Source organism: Saccopteryx leptura, chromosome 3 (genome assembly GCF_036850995.1).
Source record: "Saccopteryx leptura isolate mSacLep1 chromosome 3, mSacLep1_pri_phased_curated, whole genome shotgun sequence".
NCBI classification, from domain to species: Eukaryota; Metazoa; Chordata; class Mammalia; order Chiroptera; family Emballonuridae; genus Saccopteryx; species Saccopteryx leptura.
Genome location: NC_089505.1, coordinates 241,857,808 through 241,875,605, shown reverse-complemented (window position 1 = coordinate 241,875,605; position 17,798 = coordinate 241,857,808). Strand labels below are relative to the sequence as shown.

The 17,798-nt window shown below is 48.5% G+C and overlaps 1 protein-coding gene across 1 annotated transcript in view; it reads left to right on the top strand.

Annotated features, from left to right (window-relative positions):
* The window catches only part of HK2 (hexokinase 2), a 66,097-nt gene extending 50,480 nt beyond the window's left edge, over positions 1–15,617 (top strand). Inside the window, exons 8-18 of the mRNA XM_066377894.1 lie at positions 767–922; positions 2,216–2,449; positions 3,822–4,126; positions 5,933–6,081; positions 6,321–6,440; positions 8,425–8,520; positions 8,974–9,073; positions 9,168–9,351; positions 10,649–10,804; positions 12,149–12,382; positions 14,224–15,617. Coding sequence (XP_066233991.1) covers positions 767–922; positions 2,216–2,449; positions 3,822–4,126; positions 5,933–6,081; positions 6,321–6,440; positions 8,425–8,520; positions 8,974–9,073; positions 9,168–9,351; positions 10,649–10,804; positions 12,149–12,382; positions 14,224–14,368 — 1,879 coding nt within the window. The 3' untranslated portion in view covers positions 14,369–15,617. The remainder of the gene's footprint in view (positions 1–766; positions 923–2,215; positions 2,450–3,821; positions 4,127–5,932; positions 6,082–6,320; positions 6,441–8,424; positions 8,521–8,973; positions 9,074–9,167; positions 9,352–10,648; positions 10,805–12,148; positions 12,383–14,223) is intronic.
* Positions 15,618–17,798: the final 2,181 nt, after the last annotated feature.

The following is a 17,798-nucleotide window of genomic DNA, read 5'->3' as shown; positions in this document are numbered from 1 at the left end:
GAAGAAATAAATTACCCGAGTGCCCTCAGCGTGGGGCGGGCCTTAGTGGTTCTTAAACATGCCCTTGTTTGTCTTATCACCTGCCTGTCCAGAAACATCCAGCATATCTAATTCCCTATTCCAGAGAGACATTGTGGCATTTTGGTCTTTTCTCCACTGTCCCAACCTGCTTTTCTAATCTTGCCCCACCCCCACTCCTCCCCCACCACTCCTGGTGGTTTTCACACTTTTCTTAGGAATTCCCAAACCTCCAAGGGGGCAGGGCCAATGTGAGATGATGAGTTGCTGGGTTTGTTCCCCCACCCCCCAATCGAATCAGATTGACCGTTTTCTCTTATAAATAAAGATTGAGATTTCTTCTACATTAGGCTTCATTTTCAAAAATCACTTCCTTGCTAGAAAAAAAAAATTTAAACTCACTACCTTACATGTAACTTACCTTACTTAAAATTCAGGCTATTCCAGAATGTCCCATATTCCATGGATGTTTTCTGTGCCTGTTAAGGGCCCGTCCTTCTCCATAGTTCAAGGTCCACCTGCCTGCAGGGACAGCGAAGCTCCTAGCTCCTCCAGGCTTGCCCGGAGCTGCCACCCGTACAACCCATTCCCCGTCAGTGCCACACGAGTCAACGCTTCATTGTGCATCAGCCTCTATCACTTGTTGAAGTTTCATGCGTGTGCACGTTGCCTTCACAGGCATGCTTTTGAGTTCATGCCCAGGAACAGCGGGTACTTTATTTGTTTTCTGATTTATATCTTTCTGCAGATTTGAGAAGATGATCAGTGGGATGTACATGGGGGAACTGGTGAGGCTGATCCTGGTGAAGATGGCCAAGGAGGAGCTGCTCTTCCGGGGGAAGCTCAGCCCTGAACTCCTCGCCAAGGGCCGCTTTGAGACCAAAGATGTTTCTGATATTGAAGGGTAAGCTTTCAGGTCCCTCTCTTTTCACTGAAAAGTGGACAAGGAAGTTGGAAAGCGAGGAAGAGGCACTGGTTCTTGACCCCTCAAAGGTGGACAGCAGAGGGTCTCCCCCAACACGGGCCGTGGTGTGTCTGTGGCTGGATATCACTGACCAGAAAGTCTCCACTCTCGCCCATTTTGAGCGCGCTGACAACCAGAGTGACTTGCGGTGCTGGGACTGGCTGGCCTCCAAATGCAGGAATGTCACACTTGCTTTCCCGCTTGGCATGGGTTGAGGGTGGGGCCCATGGACCCCTTAGCAGTTCCTTTGCATCTGTTTCCTTTCACTTCTGCTGAAGCTCTGACATTTCATTCTCTGTTGGGGATTATCAAAGAGGCCTCCATTCTGACCCCTGCTTCATTACAGAAACCGGTCCTTGATGGCCCCGAGAGACACTCATTCAGTTCCAGTAGGTAGAGCTGAGGCTGCATTTTCATGGGGCAGCAGAGCTGGAGTGAGGATGGCCTGATTTTTGCTTTTCATTGGCAATATCCAGAGTTGGGCCTTCTTTTCTGTTCTTGAGGCTTCCACTTGAGGCTTGAGGAGGCCCTGTAGCTTCGGGGACCAGATGGTGGAAAGGAGGTGATTTTCGTGTAAAGGGAATGGTAAAACAGTTCAAATGACTTGAAATAGAAACTCCTGTAGGAGCTGTGCCTACTTGTTAAACACTGGGGAGGAAAGTGCTCAGATTTGTGAGGCACTCAGTTCCCCTAAGAAGAGTGCTGCTCTCGTAGTACCAGCCCTCACCCTATCTTAGCACAAGTTAAAGCAGTGCTCACTCCATTGTGAAGTGCAATAGATTCTGACTGCTTTATAGAAATTAGGGCTCCACAACTGAGATCACACAAAGGTGGTGACTGGTAGGAACATCCTTCCCTCTACCTCACGACACAAGGAAATGCACCAACTCACACACACAACTCGGTGTATGAAGCCCTGAGAACAGGGCCTTTTCCTTACATAGTGTGTGCGTAAGAAATATTAGTTTTCTCATCAGATGGGGAAAGAGAGATGCCTATAGTACCAGTATGTGTGTGTGTGTGTGTATCTCTGTCTGTCTCTCTGGGAGAAGCACCTTAGTTGTGTTTCTCCTCCTTGTCAACACCCCATCGGTGGGCAGAGCAGTGGTGTCTGCCCTCTCTGGGAGACAGTGTTTGCTGAGCTGAGGGGTTTCTCCTCAGCCCGCACACCCTGCTCCCACTGGCCACAGTGGGTTGAACATGTGCCCACACACCTTCTTTCTGTTGTCCCAGGGAGAAGGATGGGATCCGGAAGGCCCACGAGATCCTGGTGCGGCTGGGTATAGACCCGACACAGGAGGACTGCGTGGCCACTCACCGGGTCTGCCAGGTTGTGTCCACACGCTCAGCCAACCTGTGCGCGGCCACCCTGGCGGCTGTGCTCTGGCGGATCAAGGAGAACAAGGGCGTGGAGCGGCTGCGCTCTACCATTGGGGTTGACGGCTCTGTCTACAAGAAACATCCTCAGTGAGTCAATGTTGCTACCTCTAGTGATGGAGCTCTAAGAGCACTTGGAGATCCCTGACAGGCTGGAGAGAGACCCCAGCGACTGATTCCGGGGCCAACTCTTTCTGCATTCTGGGTGGTGGAGATGGACTGTGGAGTTGAGGGTCTTTGTAGATGAAAAGTTCCCAGCTGGGTAAGTGGGAGCTGAGAAAGTGGCATTTGTGGTGTGGGTGGAGGCAATTTCTGAAGGCTGCTGACAATTGGAATGGGGGAGGGGATCTACTCAGAGCTCTCCTGCCACTTGGGGCTCTTGTTGCTATCCTTTTGTTTAGTCGTTAATGTTTTTCTTACTTGTTTCTTTGACTCTCTCTTGATTCTTGCTGGTCCCTTTAGGTGCTGTGTCCTCTGCCAGGGGCCACCCCAGCCCAGTGGGTTATCAGCCTCTCTGGCCAACCTGGGTATTAAATTGATCCTGCCCTGCCCTTCATGTTTGGTCCCGTACGTCATAAGTGCCAAAATATGAAAATTTCAGTTGGGACATAGAAGATTGTACCCACTTACCCCATCATGTTCACCTATTATGAGTGCCAGGTCAATGGACCTTCCTTGACTGAACTGGTTGATGCTGAAATCTTAGCCCCACCATTTCCTGGCCTCCGAGTCCAGTGCTTCAAAAACTAAAGTGCATACAAATCCCTTAGGGATCTTGCTAAGAGGCTGATGATTCAGGTTCAGAAGTTCTGGGTTCAGCCCCGCGATGCTGCAGGCCCACAGAGCACACCTAGAGTGCTGAGGTCCTGGAGACCATGGCTCAAAGCAGCCACCACCCAAGATTTCTTGCTGAACGTACCTGTTCAGACATCTTTGGGATCTCTGGCAGAAATTGGCCGAAGAGAGGCCAAAATCCAGAAGAGCGTTTTAACATTTTTTGGTTTGGGTCTTTCCCAGACAACATCTAATGAAATGAGTGATGAAATATGAATAGTAGTTGGTGTCAGAATCACCTGATTCCATTGGGCTGCTCCGGCAAAGAGGCTGATACATGGGCAGAGGAGCTGTGGCCTGTGGGTCAAGGAGGTCTGTGTCAGTGTTTTCCAATCACTGGTCCGCGGACTGGTGGTTGGAAACCACTGAATGGCCTGCAGGGGATAGTGGCTTCCTTGAACGGTCTTTTCCTTTCAGCAGGCGTTCAACCCAACCAGGGTGGGCACAGTTGAATATCTGAGCTTTTATTCAGTTGGGAAAAGAGTGGGGAGGGGATGTTCAGGGCAGCATCTGCTTCTGCAGGTGCCTTTTGGCATTTGCGCCTAGGTGGTGAGCTAATCCCCCAGCCATTAGCACCACTGACCCTAGCTGTGGACACCCATCTCTTCCCCTGTCTCGGTGACTGCAGTTTTGCCAAGCGTCTTCACAAGACCGTGCGGCGCCTGGTGCCCGACTGCGATGTCCGCTTCCTGCGCTCTGAGGATGGCAGTGGCAAGGGGGCAGCCATGGTGACAGCAGTGGCCTACCGGCTGGCCGACCAACACCGAGCTCGCCAGAAGATCTTGGAGCCCCTGAAGCTGAGCCGCGAGCAGCTTCTGGAAATCAAGAGGAGGATGAAAGTAGAAATGGAGCGAGGTCTGAGCAAGGAGACTCATGCCATTGCCCCTGTCAAGATGCTGCCCACCTACGTGTGCGCCACCCCTGATGGCACAGGTACCTGGCAGGGCTGCCACCCCCCAGCTCACCACGGTGCATCTTTGTCCTGGAGTTGACACTCTGGGAGGACTCCTTAGCCTTAGCATTGGATGTTTAGACCAGAACATGTTTCTCCAAATGTCAACAATAAATCCATCATAAGAAGAAATGCATTTAATACACTAACCCACCAAACATCACAGCTTAGCCTAGCCTACATTAAATGTGCTCAGAACACATACATATACATTAGCCGACAGTTGGGCAAAATCGTGTGACACAGTGACTACACCAAGGAGTGCTGCTTGTTTGCCCCGGTGATCATGCGGCTCACTAGGAGCGGTGGCTTGCTGCCGCTGCCCAACCTCACAAGAGTGTTGTACCTCATATCACGAGCCCAGAAAAAGATCAAAATTTGAAGTATGGATTCTACTGAATGCCAATTGCTTTCACACCATTGTAAAATAAAAACATCATTAAGTCCAACTGTCTTATGCTGGGGACTGTCTGTACTAGAAAATTTTAGTGTTCAGTAAGCTCGATCAAGGCTTCCTCTGCTAAAATTTGAACAGTGATGAGTAGTTACTATGTGCCAAGCACTTCTCTAAGCACTTAATACCTCAAGTCATTTAATCTTTACCTGTTAACAGAGATTGGTTGTTAATTTTGTTTATTAACAGACTTATGTTTAGCACAGAACTAAGGCACAGAGAAATGAAGAAACTTGCCCAGGTTCAGACAGCTGGGAAACGGCAGAGCTGGGATTCAAACCCAGGGATTTTTGGTTCCAGGGCCAGCTGTTGTAAGCCCTCAGTGAGGGGCTGGCACAGTAAGGCCCACAGACTAAACCTGGCCCACCATCTATTTTTATAAATAAAGTTTTATTAGTACACAGCCATGCCCATTTGTCTACATACTGTTTATGGCTGCTTTGCATTGCTGTGGCAAAGCTGTGTGCTTGCAACGGAGACTAGATTACAAGGCCTAAAATGTTTACTGCCCAGCACTTTACAGAAAAATATCGCAGACCCTTGATTTATCTCTCACAACCAAAGAAATGGCAGTTTTTTTTCAATTCTTAGAAAATGATCATTGAGCAGGCCTTTGTAGCACAACTGGTACATATTCCAGAGGTAGGGACTGGGACGTGGCTCTTGCTCTACCCTCTTCTGGCTGTGTGGCCCTGGGCACGTGACTCAACCTATCTCAGCCAGGTCTCACTCCCTCAGAGGGGAGCGCAGTCCTTGGCTCTCTGGGCTGCCCGAGGGTCGCATAAGCACCATGTGAGGCGTGAAACACAGGGTGACTGCCCAACAAAGGGGGGTGTTTGGCTCTGCCATTCCTTCTCTGTTCCAGAACCTAACATAAGGTGGCTTTTGATTTTGCACGGATGGCATGTTGAGATTTTTTTTTTTATTTAAAAAAAAGAAAAACAATATCTCGGGGAGTTTATGCGTGATACAGACTCCACTGTGCAGGCCGTGCGGCCGAGAGTCCGTCCCTCTGGACAGATTTTTGTGGTAACCAAAAAAACACAGAGATATTTTTGAGAGGTGACACAGTGGGCTGTGTCACCCTTTCCCTTGTTCTGCATAACTTGTTGAGACTTGGGGCCTTGCTACTTGAAGTCATTGAAAACCACTAAGAAGCCAGCAGGTCTCTGGTCCTGGGATCATATTTTCCTGACTGAGGGCTTATTACCCCTTAGGTTATTCAAGGCCCCCCTGGGAGAGCTGCCCTTTAGAGGAGGGTCCTTTGGACCCTGTCTCTGCTGTGGTCAAGTGGTGATGCCCCACTCATTATCTTCCCGGGTTTATTTTCCAGAGAAAGGTGATTTCCTGGCCTTGGACCTCGGGGGTACCAATTTCCGGGTCTTGCTGGTGCGCGTGAGGAACGGGAAGCGGCGCGGAGTGGAGATGCACAACAAGATCTACTCCATCCCGCAGGAGGTCATGCATGGCACAGGGGACGAGGTGAGGCGGGGGCACCTCCGAGAGGGGGCCCTGGGAGGCACCCGCTTGCCTGGGAGGGCAGTGCTTTCTCTGCTCATTATGGTCCCAGGGAGGGCTATGTGGGCCAGGGCTGGCCTTACTCAGGATTACACCTGACCTTGCATTCCTCTTGGATGGAGGCCTCACTCGTGCTCCAGCCTTACTAGGGGAAGCCTGCCCTGGCCAGGGCCCCTCCCTTAGAGCCCAGCTTCTCCCTGCAGCTCTTCGACCATATCGTCCAGTGCATCGCCGACTTCCTCGAGTACATGGGCATGAAGGGCGTGTCCCTGCCCCTGGGCTTCACCTTCTCCTTCCCGTGCCAGCAGAACAGCCTGGATGAGGTAACAGCCTTCCTGAGGGCTCTCCTGTGGGCTCACTGACTCTACACCAGCCAGAGTTAGGAGCAGGCCAGAAAGTTGGGCTTAGAGGAGAAAAAGAAGGGCACGAGTGACCACTTGTGAACAGGAGCCTGTTGGTAGAAATGAGTAAGTCAGAGCCAGTGGTGGTTAAATAGGTTAGCTCAACTGTAACAATCTTTGGGATGACGATGATGCTAATCAAAATATTAATAACTAACAGGTTTTTTTCTTTTCCTTTTTTTTTGGTGAGAGAGAGAAAGGGATAGAGAGGGACAGACAGACAGGAAGGGAGAGAGATGAGAAGCATCTGTTCTTCATTGTGGCACCTTAGTTGTTCATCGATTGCTTTCTCATATGTGCCTTGACCTGGGGGCTACAGCAGACCAAGTGATCCCTTACTCAAGCCATTGACCTTGGGCTCAAGCCAGTGACCCTGGGGTCATGTCTATGATCCCACGCTTGAGCCAGTGACCTTATACTCAAGCTGATGAGCCCGTGCTCAAGCCAGCAACGTTGGGGTTTTGAACCTGGGTTCTCTGTGTCCCAGGCTGATGTGTCACTGCCTGGTCACGCAACAACTAACATTTTTTTTTTCCCCCTGAAGCTGGAAACGGGGAGAGACAGTCAGACAGACTCCCGCATGCGCCCGACCGGGATCCACCCGGCACGCCCACCAGGGGCGATGCTCTGCCCACCAGGGGACGATGCTCTGCTGGGACCAGAGCCACTCTAGAGCCTGGGGCAGAGGCCAAGGAGCCATCCCCAGCGCCCGGGCCATCCTTGCTCCAATGGAGCCTTGGCTGCAGGAGGGGAAGAGAGAGACAGAGAGGAAGGAGGGGGTGGGGCAGAGAAGCAAATGGGTGCTCCTCCTATGTGCCCTGGCCAGGAATCGAACCCGGGTCCCCCGCATGCCAGGCCGATGCTCTACCACTGAGCCAACTGGCCAGGGCCAACAACTAACATTTTTTTTTTTTTTTTCCATTTTTCTGAAGCTGGAAACAGGGAGAGACAGTCAGACAGACTCCCGCATGCGCCCGACCGGGATCCACCCGGCACGCCCACCAGGGGCGAAGCTCTGCCCACCAGGGGGCGATGCTCTGCCCATCCTGGGCGTCGCCATATTGCGACCAGAGCCACTCTAGCGCCTGAGGCAGAGGCCACAGAGCCATCCCCAGCGCCCGGGCTATCTTTGCTCCAATGGAGCCTCGGCTGCGGGAGGGGAAGAGAGAGACAGAGAGGAAAGCGCGGCGGAGGGGTGGAGAAGCAAATGGGCGCTTCTCCTATGTGCCCTGGCCGGGAATCGAACCCGGGTCCTCCGCACGCTAGGCCGATGCTCTACCGCTGAGCCAACCGGCCAGGGCCAACTAACATTTTTTAAAGCACTTGATGCTAGTTACTCTGCCAGGCTTTCTACACATGTTATCTCAATTAACCATCATGGCAACATACAAGATAACTGTTTGTATACCCATTTTGCAGAAAGGAAAATAAGGTGTATAGAGATACCAGATATCAAAACCTGCTGTTTCTTAGATTGCAAGACCTTGACCAGGTCAGATAGCTTGGGAATGTCCAGATCATGATTGAATTCCAGCTTCCTGTCACCTAAGCCCATGCTCTCAATTAAGCTCAGCTGCTCCTGAAGGGGGTGAATCCTGCTCATCTCCAAGCTGCAGTCCTTGGGCGAGTTCCTGTGGTACCATGGTTACCTATACAATGGGCATGGTAATGATCAATATTTCACAGGGTTTTTGTGAGGATTAAATGCTGTGTAACACACGAGATGTACTTAGCCCACTACCTGGTACCTTGCAGGCACCGAGTGCATCCAAATCAGTGAAGCCAGTTTAGAGTCATTGGTGGGTGAGGCAATTGGTGACTAAAGGGAATCTGTGTAACCTGTATAAAGGAATGACCCGGAAGTCCTTCTCTGATACCCCAATTACTGCTTCCGGGTAATTTTTAGAGCATCCTCCTCAAGTGGACTAAAGGCTTCAAGGCGTCCGGCTGTGAGGGTGAGGATGTGGTCACCTTGCTGAAGGAAGCCATCCACCGGCGAGAGGTGAGAGATGGCTCAGGGCCTGAAATGACCTGTGTGTTCAGGAAGTGGGGGGAATGTTGAGTGCGGTGGAATTGGTCAGGGGGAGAACTAAGTTGGTCTCTCAGCGATCTGTGAGTGTCTGCTTTGTGTCAAGCCCTGCTCTTGGCGCTGCAGACTTAGGAGTATGGCAGCAAAGCCTTGGTACTATGAGCAAACCCATGAGCTAAATGTCAGTGCTATGGAGCTAAGAAGAAAACTGAAGTTAGGTGAGTGGGCCAGGGAAGGGGCACTCATAAATAGTAAAACCAGGGAAGGTCTATGAGCAGGTGACATTTGAGCAGAGACCTGAATGAAGAGAGAATGAGTCGTGCCATATATGTTTTATATACACGCAAATCTCCTTCCAAGTGTCTGAAGGGAGAATACAGTATTGTGCTTCATTTGTGGACTGGGGATCTGCTTTTGCCCTCTCAGGAGTTTGACCTGGACGTGGTCGCCGTGGTGAATGACACAGTCGGGACTATGATGACCTGTGGCTATGAAGACCCTCACTGTGAAGTTGGCCTCATTGTGGGTAAGGACCTAGGCTGTCCTTCCCCCTGGGGACACACAGCCTTGCTGGTGGGAGACGATCCTGAGTGCGGCCCTGTTGTCTCCGTGCTTGGCAGGCACGGGCAGTAACGCCTGCTACATGGAGGAGATGCGGAACGTGGAGCTGGTGGACGGGGAAGAGGGGCGGATGTGTGTCAACATGGAGTGGGGAGCCTTCGGGGACAATGGATGCCTCAGTGACCTCCACACAGAGTTTGATGTGGCTGTGGATGAGCTTTCCCTCAACCCTGGTAAACAGAGGTAGGGACCCATGGCGTGAGGTTCTGGCACGAGCATCCCAGTACTGGATCGTGACAAGAGATCAGATCCTCGCCAACAGCAAATCCCACGATGTTCTTCCTCTAGAGATGTTAATGGAAAGGATTTGCTTGGAAAGGGTTTCTTGTCCAATCCATCTAGAAAGTTCTGGGTGAGGTCCTTTTCCCCAAAGCCCAGCTGGAAAAACAATCACAACAATATATTGCAAGGAGAATTTCACATAGGGATCAGTCACACAGCTTTTAGAGGGATGAGAAGACAAAGCGGGACCGAGGGGGACAGAGTTAGTACATGTGGGAAGCAGTTGCCACCCCAGAACTGTGAGAACAGCTGGGGGAGAAGTGTTGAGACCTAGACCCAGGACGGTGGGAAAAACAAATGATGGTTGAACCACCTGATGCTACTAGGGTGAGAAGCAGAAGCCCTGCTGCGGTGAGGCAGACAGGGTCAAGAGGCAAACGGGAGCAGACCTCGTCACCCTCCTCCCTCCAGCCAGCATGCAGTGCCCTCTACGGCCAGGACTGGACAAGGGGCCAGCCCCAGCAGCACAAGATCCCCAGTGTGGTAGGGGGAATCCAAGCTGAGAGACAACGATGTGAGACCCAGCATGCTTCCCACTAGGAGGATGATGTGGTGTTTCCTAACTAGATTAATCAGTGACCAAGAGACTGCATAATATGCTTTGCAAAACATTTGTGTAGAATAGAGGTCACAGACCACATTAATGAGGGACACAGGCCAGGGTAAAGCAAGACGGATTAGCATTAGGGTCTTGGTTGAAACTGGAACCTCAGCTTTTTAAAGACACTATTTATCCAGAAGACCCTCAGCCACTGAGTGGTCAGATTCACTTTTGTTATCCAGGACAGGGCATCTCCAACTGGCCCTAGTTACATAAGTGATAATGATTAGGTATAAAAGAAAACATGCTAAATGCCTAATGAGGTTAAGGAATAAGACTCTGACTCTTCTCTTGGAAGTATGGTAGCTTTGGGTGTGTATTCCTTCTTGAGAAGTCAGGAATAAGCCTTGGAAGAGAAATGAGCCCAAAGGTGGGATCAATTCCAGTGAGCTCTACAGATCTTGGGCACTGTAGCCAGCTTCACCCAACACCAGGAATCCTGCCCAAGTGAATCAAGGAGTGTTTCCTTTCCCTCCAAGGGGACTCTGCATGCCCTTCGCTTTCACATGTGCTGGGGGTGACTGACTTGGTGTTGTGTGTCGATACAGCCCCCACCACCTTCCTACTTAGTCTTTATGCGTGTCACCCACATTGCAGGTTTGAGAAAATGATCAGTGGAATGTACTTGGGTGAGATTGTCCGAAACATCCTCATCGATTTCACCAAGCGTGGGCTGCTCTTCCGTGGCCGCATCTCAGAGCGGCTCAAGACAAGGGGAATCTTTGAAACCAAGTTCCTGTCTCAGATTGAGAGGTGAGAATTTAAGTCCTGGAGTAGAGTAGGACCATGTCCTTCTCAAGGACAGACAAGCTGAAAGATTTCTACAGCTTAAGTCACGTCAGGGCATGGCTTACCTAAGGTCAGTTTAGTTGCTGACACGTTCAAACCTATAGTGTACATCTCGAGTATCTTTTTTTATTTTTATTTTTAAAAATTTTTCTTAAGTGAGAAGTGGGGAGGCATGGAGACAGACTCCCTCATGTGCCCCGACCTGATCCACCTGGCAAACCCCCTACCAAGTGATGCTCTGCCCATCTGGGGCTGTGTTCCGTTGCTCAGTAACCTAGCTATTTTAGTGCCTGAGGCAAGGTCATGGAGTCATCCTCAGTGCCCAGGGCCAACTTGCTCCAACTGAGACATGGCTGCGGGAAGGGAAGAGAAAGATAGAAGGGGAGTGGGGTCGGGAAGCAGATGGTCACTTCTCCTGTGAGCCCTGACTGGGAATTGAACCTGGAATGTCCATATGCCAGGCCAACGCTCTACCATTGAGCCAACTGGCCAGGGCCTATTTCAAGTATCTACTGACAGTTGGCATTTTAAGGAAAGCATCTAACAAACATTCTCATGAAAAACCATGCAAAGTAATACTGGGTTTTAAATACCTACTCGTAAGATGCAAATTGGAATGCATAGAGGAAGATAACCTATTAAAAGCACTTATGCTTGGCCTGAGGGCTCTTCCTAACCACTGGCTGCTATAATAAGGCACTGAGACTGAGTGATGGTGGCCTTTCAGGCAAAGCAGGAGCATGCTATGTGGCAGCTCATTAAAGCAAAGCCTCCCCTCTCCAGTCCAAATTAGAACGGTGAATTTCAGAGCCCTTTAAAAATTAATGCTGTGTCATTACTGTCAGATGTAGAGAGAAACAGGAATGACATGAGTGGGTCCCGACGCTGTCTGCACCAGTGAATAGAAAGGGCATCTGCATGTCTGTTTATGTGAAGAAGGGGGTTCCAGGAGTCTCAAGTAGTCTCCTCTATATAATAGGGTTTGTTTTCTTTCTACAGTTTTGTTTATGTGTATCTGGCGATGCTTATCCTGCAGACCCATAAGGGAATGGGTGTGAGAGCTTTGACTAACAGCTGCCACATATGGGCGTTATCTTGTTTTATTATTTCCAAATGAGTGGAACACCTAGACAGTGACTGTCCTTATGTTTTTAGTATCAGTTCTGTTGCTGGTCCACATCTGGCCAAAGTGGGACAGGGGCTGTTGTGATGGTCTTCACAGCTCCCGAATGGCCAAGGTCCCAGAGTGACAGGCCACTGGCCCCTCTTGGCACATGACTGACCACTTGCTGTCTCCCTCTCACCCAGTGACTGCCTGGCGCTGCTGCAGGTCCGAGCCATCCTGAACCACTTGGGGCTTGAGAGCACCTGTGATGACAGCATCATTGTCAAGGAGGTGTGCGCTGTGGTGTCGCGGCGGGCAGCACAGCTCTGTGGCGCAGGCATGGCCGCTGTGGTGGAAAAAATACGAGAAAACCGTGGGCTGGACACTCTGAAAGTGACAGTGGGTGTAGATGGAACCCTCTACAAGCTACATCCTCAGTGAGTGTCCTCCACACTCCCTGTTCATCTTTCTCACTCTCTCTCTCTGTTCTTTCCTTGCTTTTCCTTAGAGCAAATAATTACTCCGAACAGTATATATAATGTATACATTATAGATTAAAAACTAATAAACAGAAGCGGGCCATGTTTCCCCACCTAAGTGCCCTGTGAGCCCCTCCCCAGCTGCACTGGTCACCGCCCCCTGACTGGGGTCCGTGCTGTGATGACTTAGTCCCTGGCTTCCTGTTGCCCATGTACATACTTATGTATGCATCTACATGGTCTTACTGAATTTTGGACCTTTCTTAGGGGAACCATATGGCATCTCTTCTTTTCTGACTGACTTCTCCCACACAGCATTTAGGGTTTGGACATGTGTCCACATTGAAGTATACATTTGTAGCTCTTTAATTTTCAGGGCTGTGTAGCGCACCTTTGTTATTCTGTTGCTGTAATAGGTATTGGGTTATTTCTAGGTATTGTCTATTGCAAACAGTGCTCCTGTGAACATTTTAGTAAATGTATGCTGAAACGTACATTTCTGGAGCACGATCTTTCTACAGACTAAAGCAGGGCCTAGCAGACTACGGCCACGACTTTTTGTAAATAAAGTTTTGAAACACGGTCACACCCATTCATTTGTGTCACCTGTGGCTACTTTTAGCTACCATGTCCACTATCTGGCCTTTATAGAAAGGTTTCCTAATACACCCCCTCCCAGTATAGAAGTACTGAATTCGTTCTTATTTTTATTCTTTCCCCTGTCTTTCTCCATCTCTTCCTTTATCAACTCTGCTCACCGTTTCTCTTCTCCCTTCTTCACTCATTTGCATATCTCTTGAATAAATTATTTCAAAGTCAGGGAATGCCCTAGTCCTTCTCTCCTAGCAGTTTTTCAGCTAAAAGTTAAAATAATAGAGCTGTGCTGTGCCCTTGGCCTGGGCAGTAGGTGGGATGGAGTGACGATGGAGAGAAGTGTTAATTGAATTGTTACTTGCTGTCACCAGGGTTGCTGTAAAGAGTTGAGAGATTTGTCCAGGTTTTACACAGCTTGTGAAAAGAATGACCCTTAAGAAGTTCTGAATCCCTTTTATTGATGTTCATTGTCACTGTGAAAATAGGAGCCGTAGTTCCAGATGAGGGTTGGGAAGAGGATGGAAACCCAGCCACCAGCACGGGGGTGGGGGGGTGGCGTTAGGAGCCTCTGTCTCTGCCTTTACAGCTGAGGGGATGGCAGCTCTCTGTGATGTCCCATAGCAACACCCTAAGCCTGATCCTTTTACCTTTAAGGGTATTGCTCTAAGGCAGAATGTAGTCTCACCTCCAATTCTTCTGAGCGATGGGCAATACCCCCTACTTTCAGATTGCCAAGTGAGAAGACCCACAGTACACTTAGCATTTGAAAGCTGGCCATTAAATGCCCCTAATGACATTTTGGACACAGTTGGGTCTGATGTGAGTGGGTACCTCTGAAAAATAGAATGTGCAGGCTTGGTATTTCCCTCCAGAGTTTATGACCAGCTTATGCACTTCTGCGAGGCACAGTAGTGGCATCCATGACTGTTGAACTTCTTTACTGATTAGTTTTAAGAACACAGCTTGCAAGGATCTCAGACATTTGCATCTTAGCTCTCCACTCTCCCGCTGATGTAGAATGTGGGCATTTTGCTAGTGGCTCCAACCCTCTGTTTTCTGCTATGTATCATGGAGTAAGTCATTCTTTTCTTCATCTTAATTGATCCTGGGTTTCCAGCATCACTTCATAGAGTCTCATCTCTGAGAACAAAAAAAACAACCATGACTAAGTTTTTTTTCCTGTGTCTTCCTCCCAATTTTTCCAGCTTTGCCAAAGTCATGCATGCAACAGTGAAGGACCTGGCACCAAAATGTGACGTGTCCTTCCTGGAGTCAGAGGACGGCAGTGGGAAGGGGGCGGCTCTCATCACTGCTGTGGCCTGTCGCATCCGTGAAGCCGGACAGCGATAGAGTCCCTGAAGTCGGAAGGGACTCCCTCTTGTTCCCCCCTTCCCTGCTCTAAATGCTGAGATGTCACCCCCTGTGTCGGAGACAGACTCCTCGGCTCTCCCTTGGCAGAGAGGACCCTGCCAGACTGCGTTTTGTCTCTGTGTCTCCTCACTGTAGAGTTCAGTGCCCAAGACTTGGCCCTCCCGAGATAAATACAACTGGAAGCAAGGACTTATTCACACTCATCACAACTATTCACCTTGGTTCTCTTAATACTTAAAAATGAATTTTAACCTGTAGTAATCCCCCTGGCCAAATTCCATGTCCCTGTATAATCCTACAGGATGGAGATACTAATGAAAAGATACAGTTGCTTCACTTGAACCCTGGCTGCTTCACCTTGGACCCCAAACATGACGTTTCTAGGTGGAGAGCACCCCCCCCCCCGGAGGTTGATATTGTTTTCTCAGAGGCCCCGGCTGACACTCCCATGGGCAGAATGAGGAGGAGGAGTCGGGGTGCCATGGAGGTAGCCCCCTTCAACCCCATCTACAAGAATTGCCTGGTGGGCTGCTGTTCCTGGAATTAAAGCCTCCAGCATCCAAACATGTAATACCAAAGCCACAAGCTGACACATCGCGCGGGCGGACTTGTCACATCTCCCTGTGGGTTCACGAGTCATCCGTGAGCAATGGACATTTAGAGGAGGGTGGGGAACTCTTTGGTTTGCTTTTTAAAAAATTTTTCCTGAAGTGTAAACACTGTATTTTCATTTTAACTTATGTATGAAATTTATTTAGTTCCCGAAGTACATGTGCTCTTTCATCTGGATACTGTACATAGTGATCAGTTGTATGTAATGTATTTATATGTTAGTCCATCATGTATGTAGTTACACAGGGTCTCCTTAGACCTGGCCTCATTAGGAGATTGGGTAGTTAAGGATAGAAGGTGAGGGGACTGACTGGTTACTAGAAATACCTCATTCACCTGCGGGAAGAGAGGGAGAAGCCTCTCCATGGTGAGTGAATGGCCAAGCAGCCCCTTTCTCCTCCTCTCCCTGCAGACTGAAATGTGGAAAGCAAGGGGGAGAGAGAAGGAGGCTTGGCCCACGATGGGAGAAACCGCAGCCACTGGCGCTCTGTGTAGAGGCTTTCCTGGGGCACTTTACCCGGATGTTAACCAAAGCACTCAGGCTTGTTGCTTAGGCATCTTCCTTCTCAAGACAGTCAGTAGAATTTTAAAATTCTCGAACAAGACTTTTTAAAAAGCTGCCAAAAACATTTTAAAAATTGTGTCTGACTGTTAATAACAAACCAAAACAATGAAACAAACAAAAGAATGAAGCCTCAGGGACAACACTTTGGAGGATTTGTGTCCTTCTAGCAAAATTGGTTTTGTAACTGTTGTTGCTTGTGGAGGGCTTCTCTAGCCTGAGCTATTTTTATGCATAGTATTTATTTCAAACTGCTGTGGGGAGGGGGAGAGTGGCAGAAATCCTTTCATACTCTGCTTTTAAGGAGTGAAGTTAATTATGAATCCTTAAGCCCACTTTATCTCTAAAATATGACGCTCACACACATTACACCTGAATACTAAATTAGAAGAAAGTAGCCTTGTCACACCACTGAGTAGGATACAAGGGTCAAAACAGAAAGATGGAAAGGCATGATTCAATAGCACCCAACTTGCACATTTATCAAGTGTACTGAGAACAGTGTCTTGATTAGTGTATAACTAAAGGATGCCTAAGAAATAGAGGTGAACTTTAACTTTCAAACTTGACAATTAGGCTTCTTCTATAAAATCGCTCCTTTTTTTTTTTAAGTTCTGTGTGTAGCTATGAAAGATGTGTTATTGGTTTCCATAAAGGAACACTCACAAATGCATTTTGAATGTTCATGTTCCCACAGTTAGGTGACACAGTTCCTTGACGAGGCTGCTTTGCCTGGTGTAAATGCAGTGACTCTCCGTCTTGGGCAGGGACGTGCTGAATGGCAGATTGTCTCAAATCCTGGAGCACTCGGTCTAGTGAAGATGTCATGTACAATAAAGAGCTAGTTGCTGTAACTGTGATGTTAGCTATTGTTAATAAATTTTAACCTTTTCCAAAATATTCTGCCTGTGATTCATAAGTATTTTCAAGAATGCAGTCATGTTTTGGGCATAATTAGTACTGCTGGCTAGTGTGAATAATTTATTGGTGTCATGATTTTGACTGTATGTGCTTTGACAGGTGTAAAAATGAATCAAGAGGCTTCACTAGAATTAAATGACAAAGTTTTATTCAGAGGCCTTACGTAAATTGCAATTCAGAAAACTGACCAGCAAAAACCCAAAATGTTCTGAAGAAAAGGAAAAGTTGAGAGTTTTTATAGTAAAAAAAGCACATTCTTGAGAAGAATCAGTTATGTATTCTCCGCTCTGGATTATCCAGGGTGGTTATCTTCCAGATATCCAGTGTTCTGGATAATGAATAATGAAATATTCTTTCCTTTTTTTTTTCTTAAGTGAGAAGCAGGGAGGCAGAGACAGACTCTCGCATGCACCTGACTGGGATCCACCTGGCCTGCCCACCAAGGGGCGATGCTCTGCCCATAGGGCATTCCTCTATTGCAATAGGAGCCATTTTAGCACCTTGGGCCAACTTGCTCCAGTGGAGCCTTGGCTGTGGGAGGAGAAGAGAGAGAGAAAGGAGAGGTGAAAGGGTGGAGAAGCAGATGGTCGTTTCTCCTGTTCCCTGACTGAGAACCGAACCTAGGACATCCACACGCTGGGCAATGCTCTACCACTGAGCCAACCAACCAGGGCTGAAATATCTTTTTTTGAGGGCAAGAGAAATTATTTTTATTTCTTTAATTAAATTTTTTTTCATTACAATTTACATATAAAATTATATATATTGCTTTCAGGTGTACAACATAGTGATTAGACATTTATATAACTTATGAAATGATCAGCCTGATAAGTCCAGTACCCATCTGACACCATACCTAGTAATCACAATTTTTTTTTTGCTTAATCCCTTTACCTTTTCATCCAGCCCTACTGGACAATAAAATACAGTGTGTCCATCAAGTCATGGTGCACTTTTGACCAGTCACAGGAAAGCAACAAAAGACGATAGAAATGTGAAATCTGCACCAAATAAAAGGAAAACACTCCCAGTTTCATACCTATTCAGTGCAGTTCAATGTGGGCTCACGCACAGATTTTTTAGGGCTCCTTAGGTAGCTATCCCGTATAGCCTCTACAGACTCATCACTGACTGATGGCCTACCAGAATGGGGTTCCTCCACCAAACTGCCGGTTTCCTTCAACTGCTTATCCCACCCAGTAATGTTATTCCTATGTGGTGGCGCTTTGTTATAAACACGCTGATATTCACGTTGCACTTTGGTGAGATTCAAATTGAGCGAGCCACAGAACACACTGAACTTTCCTCTGTACC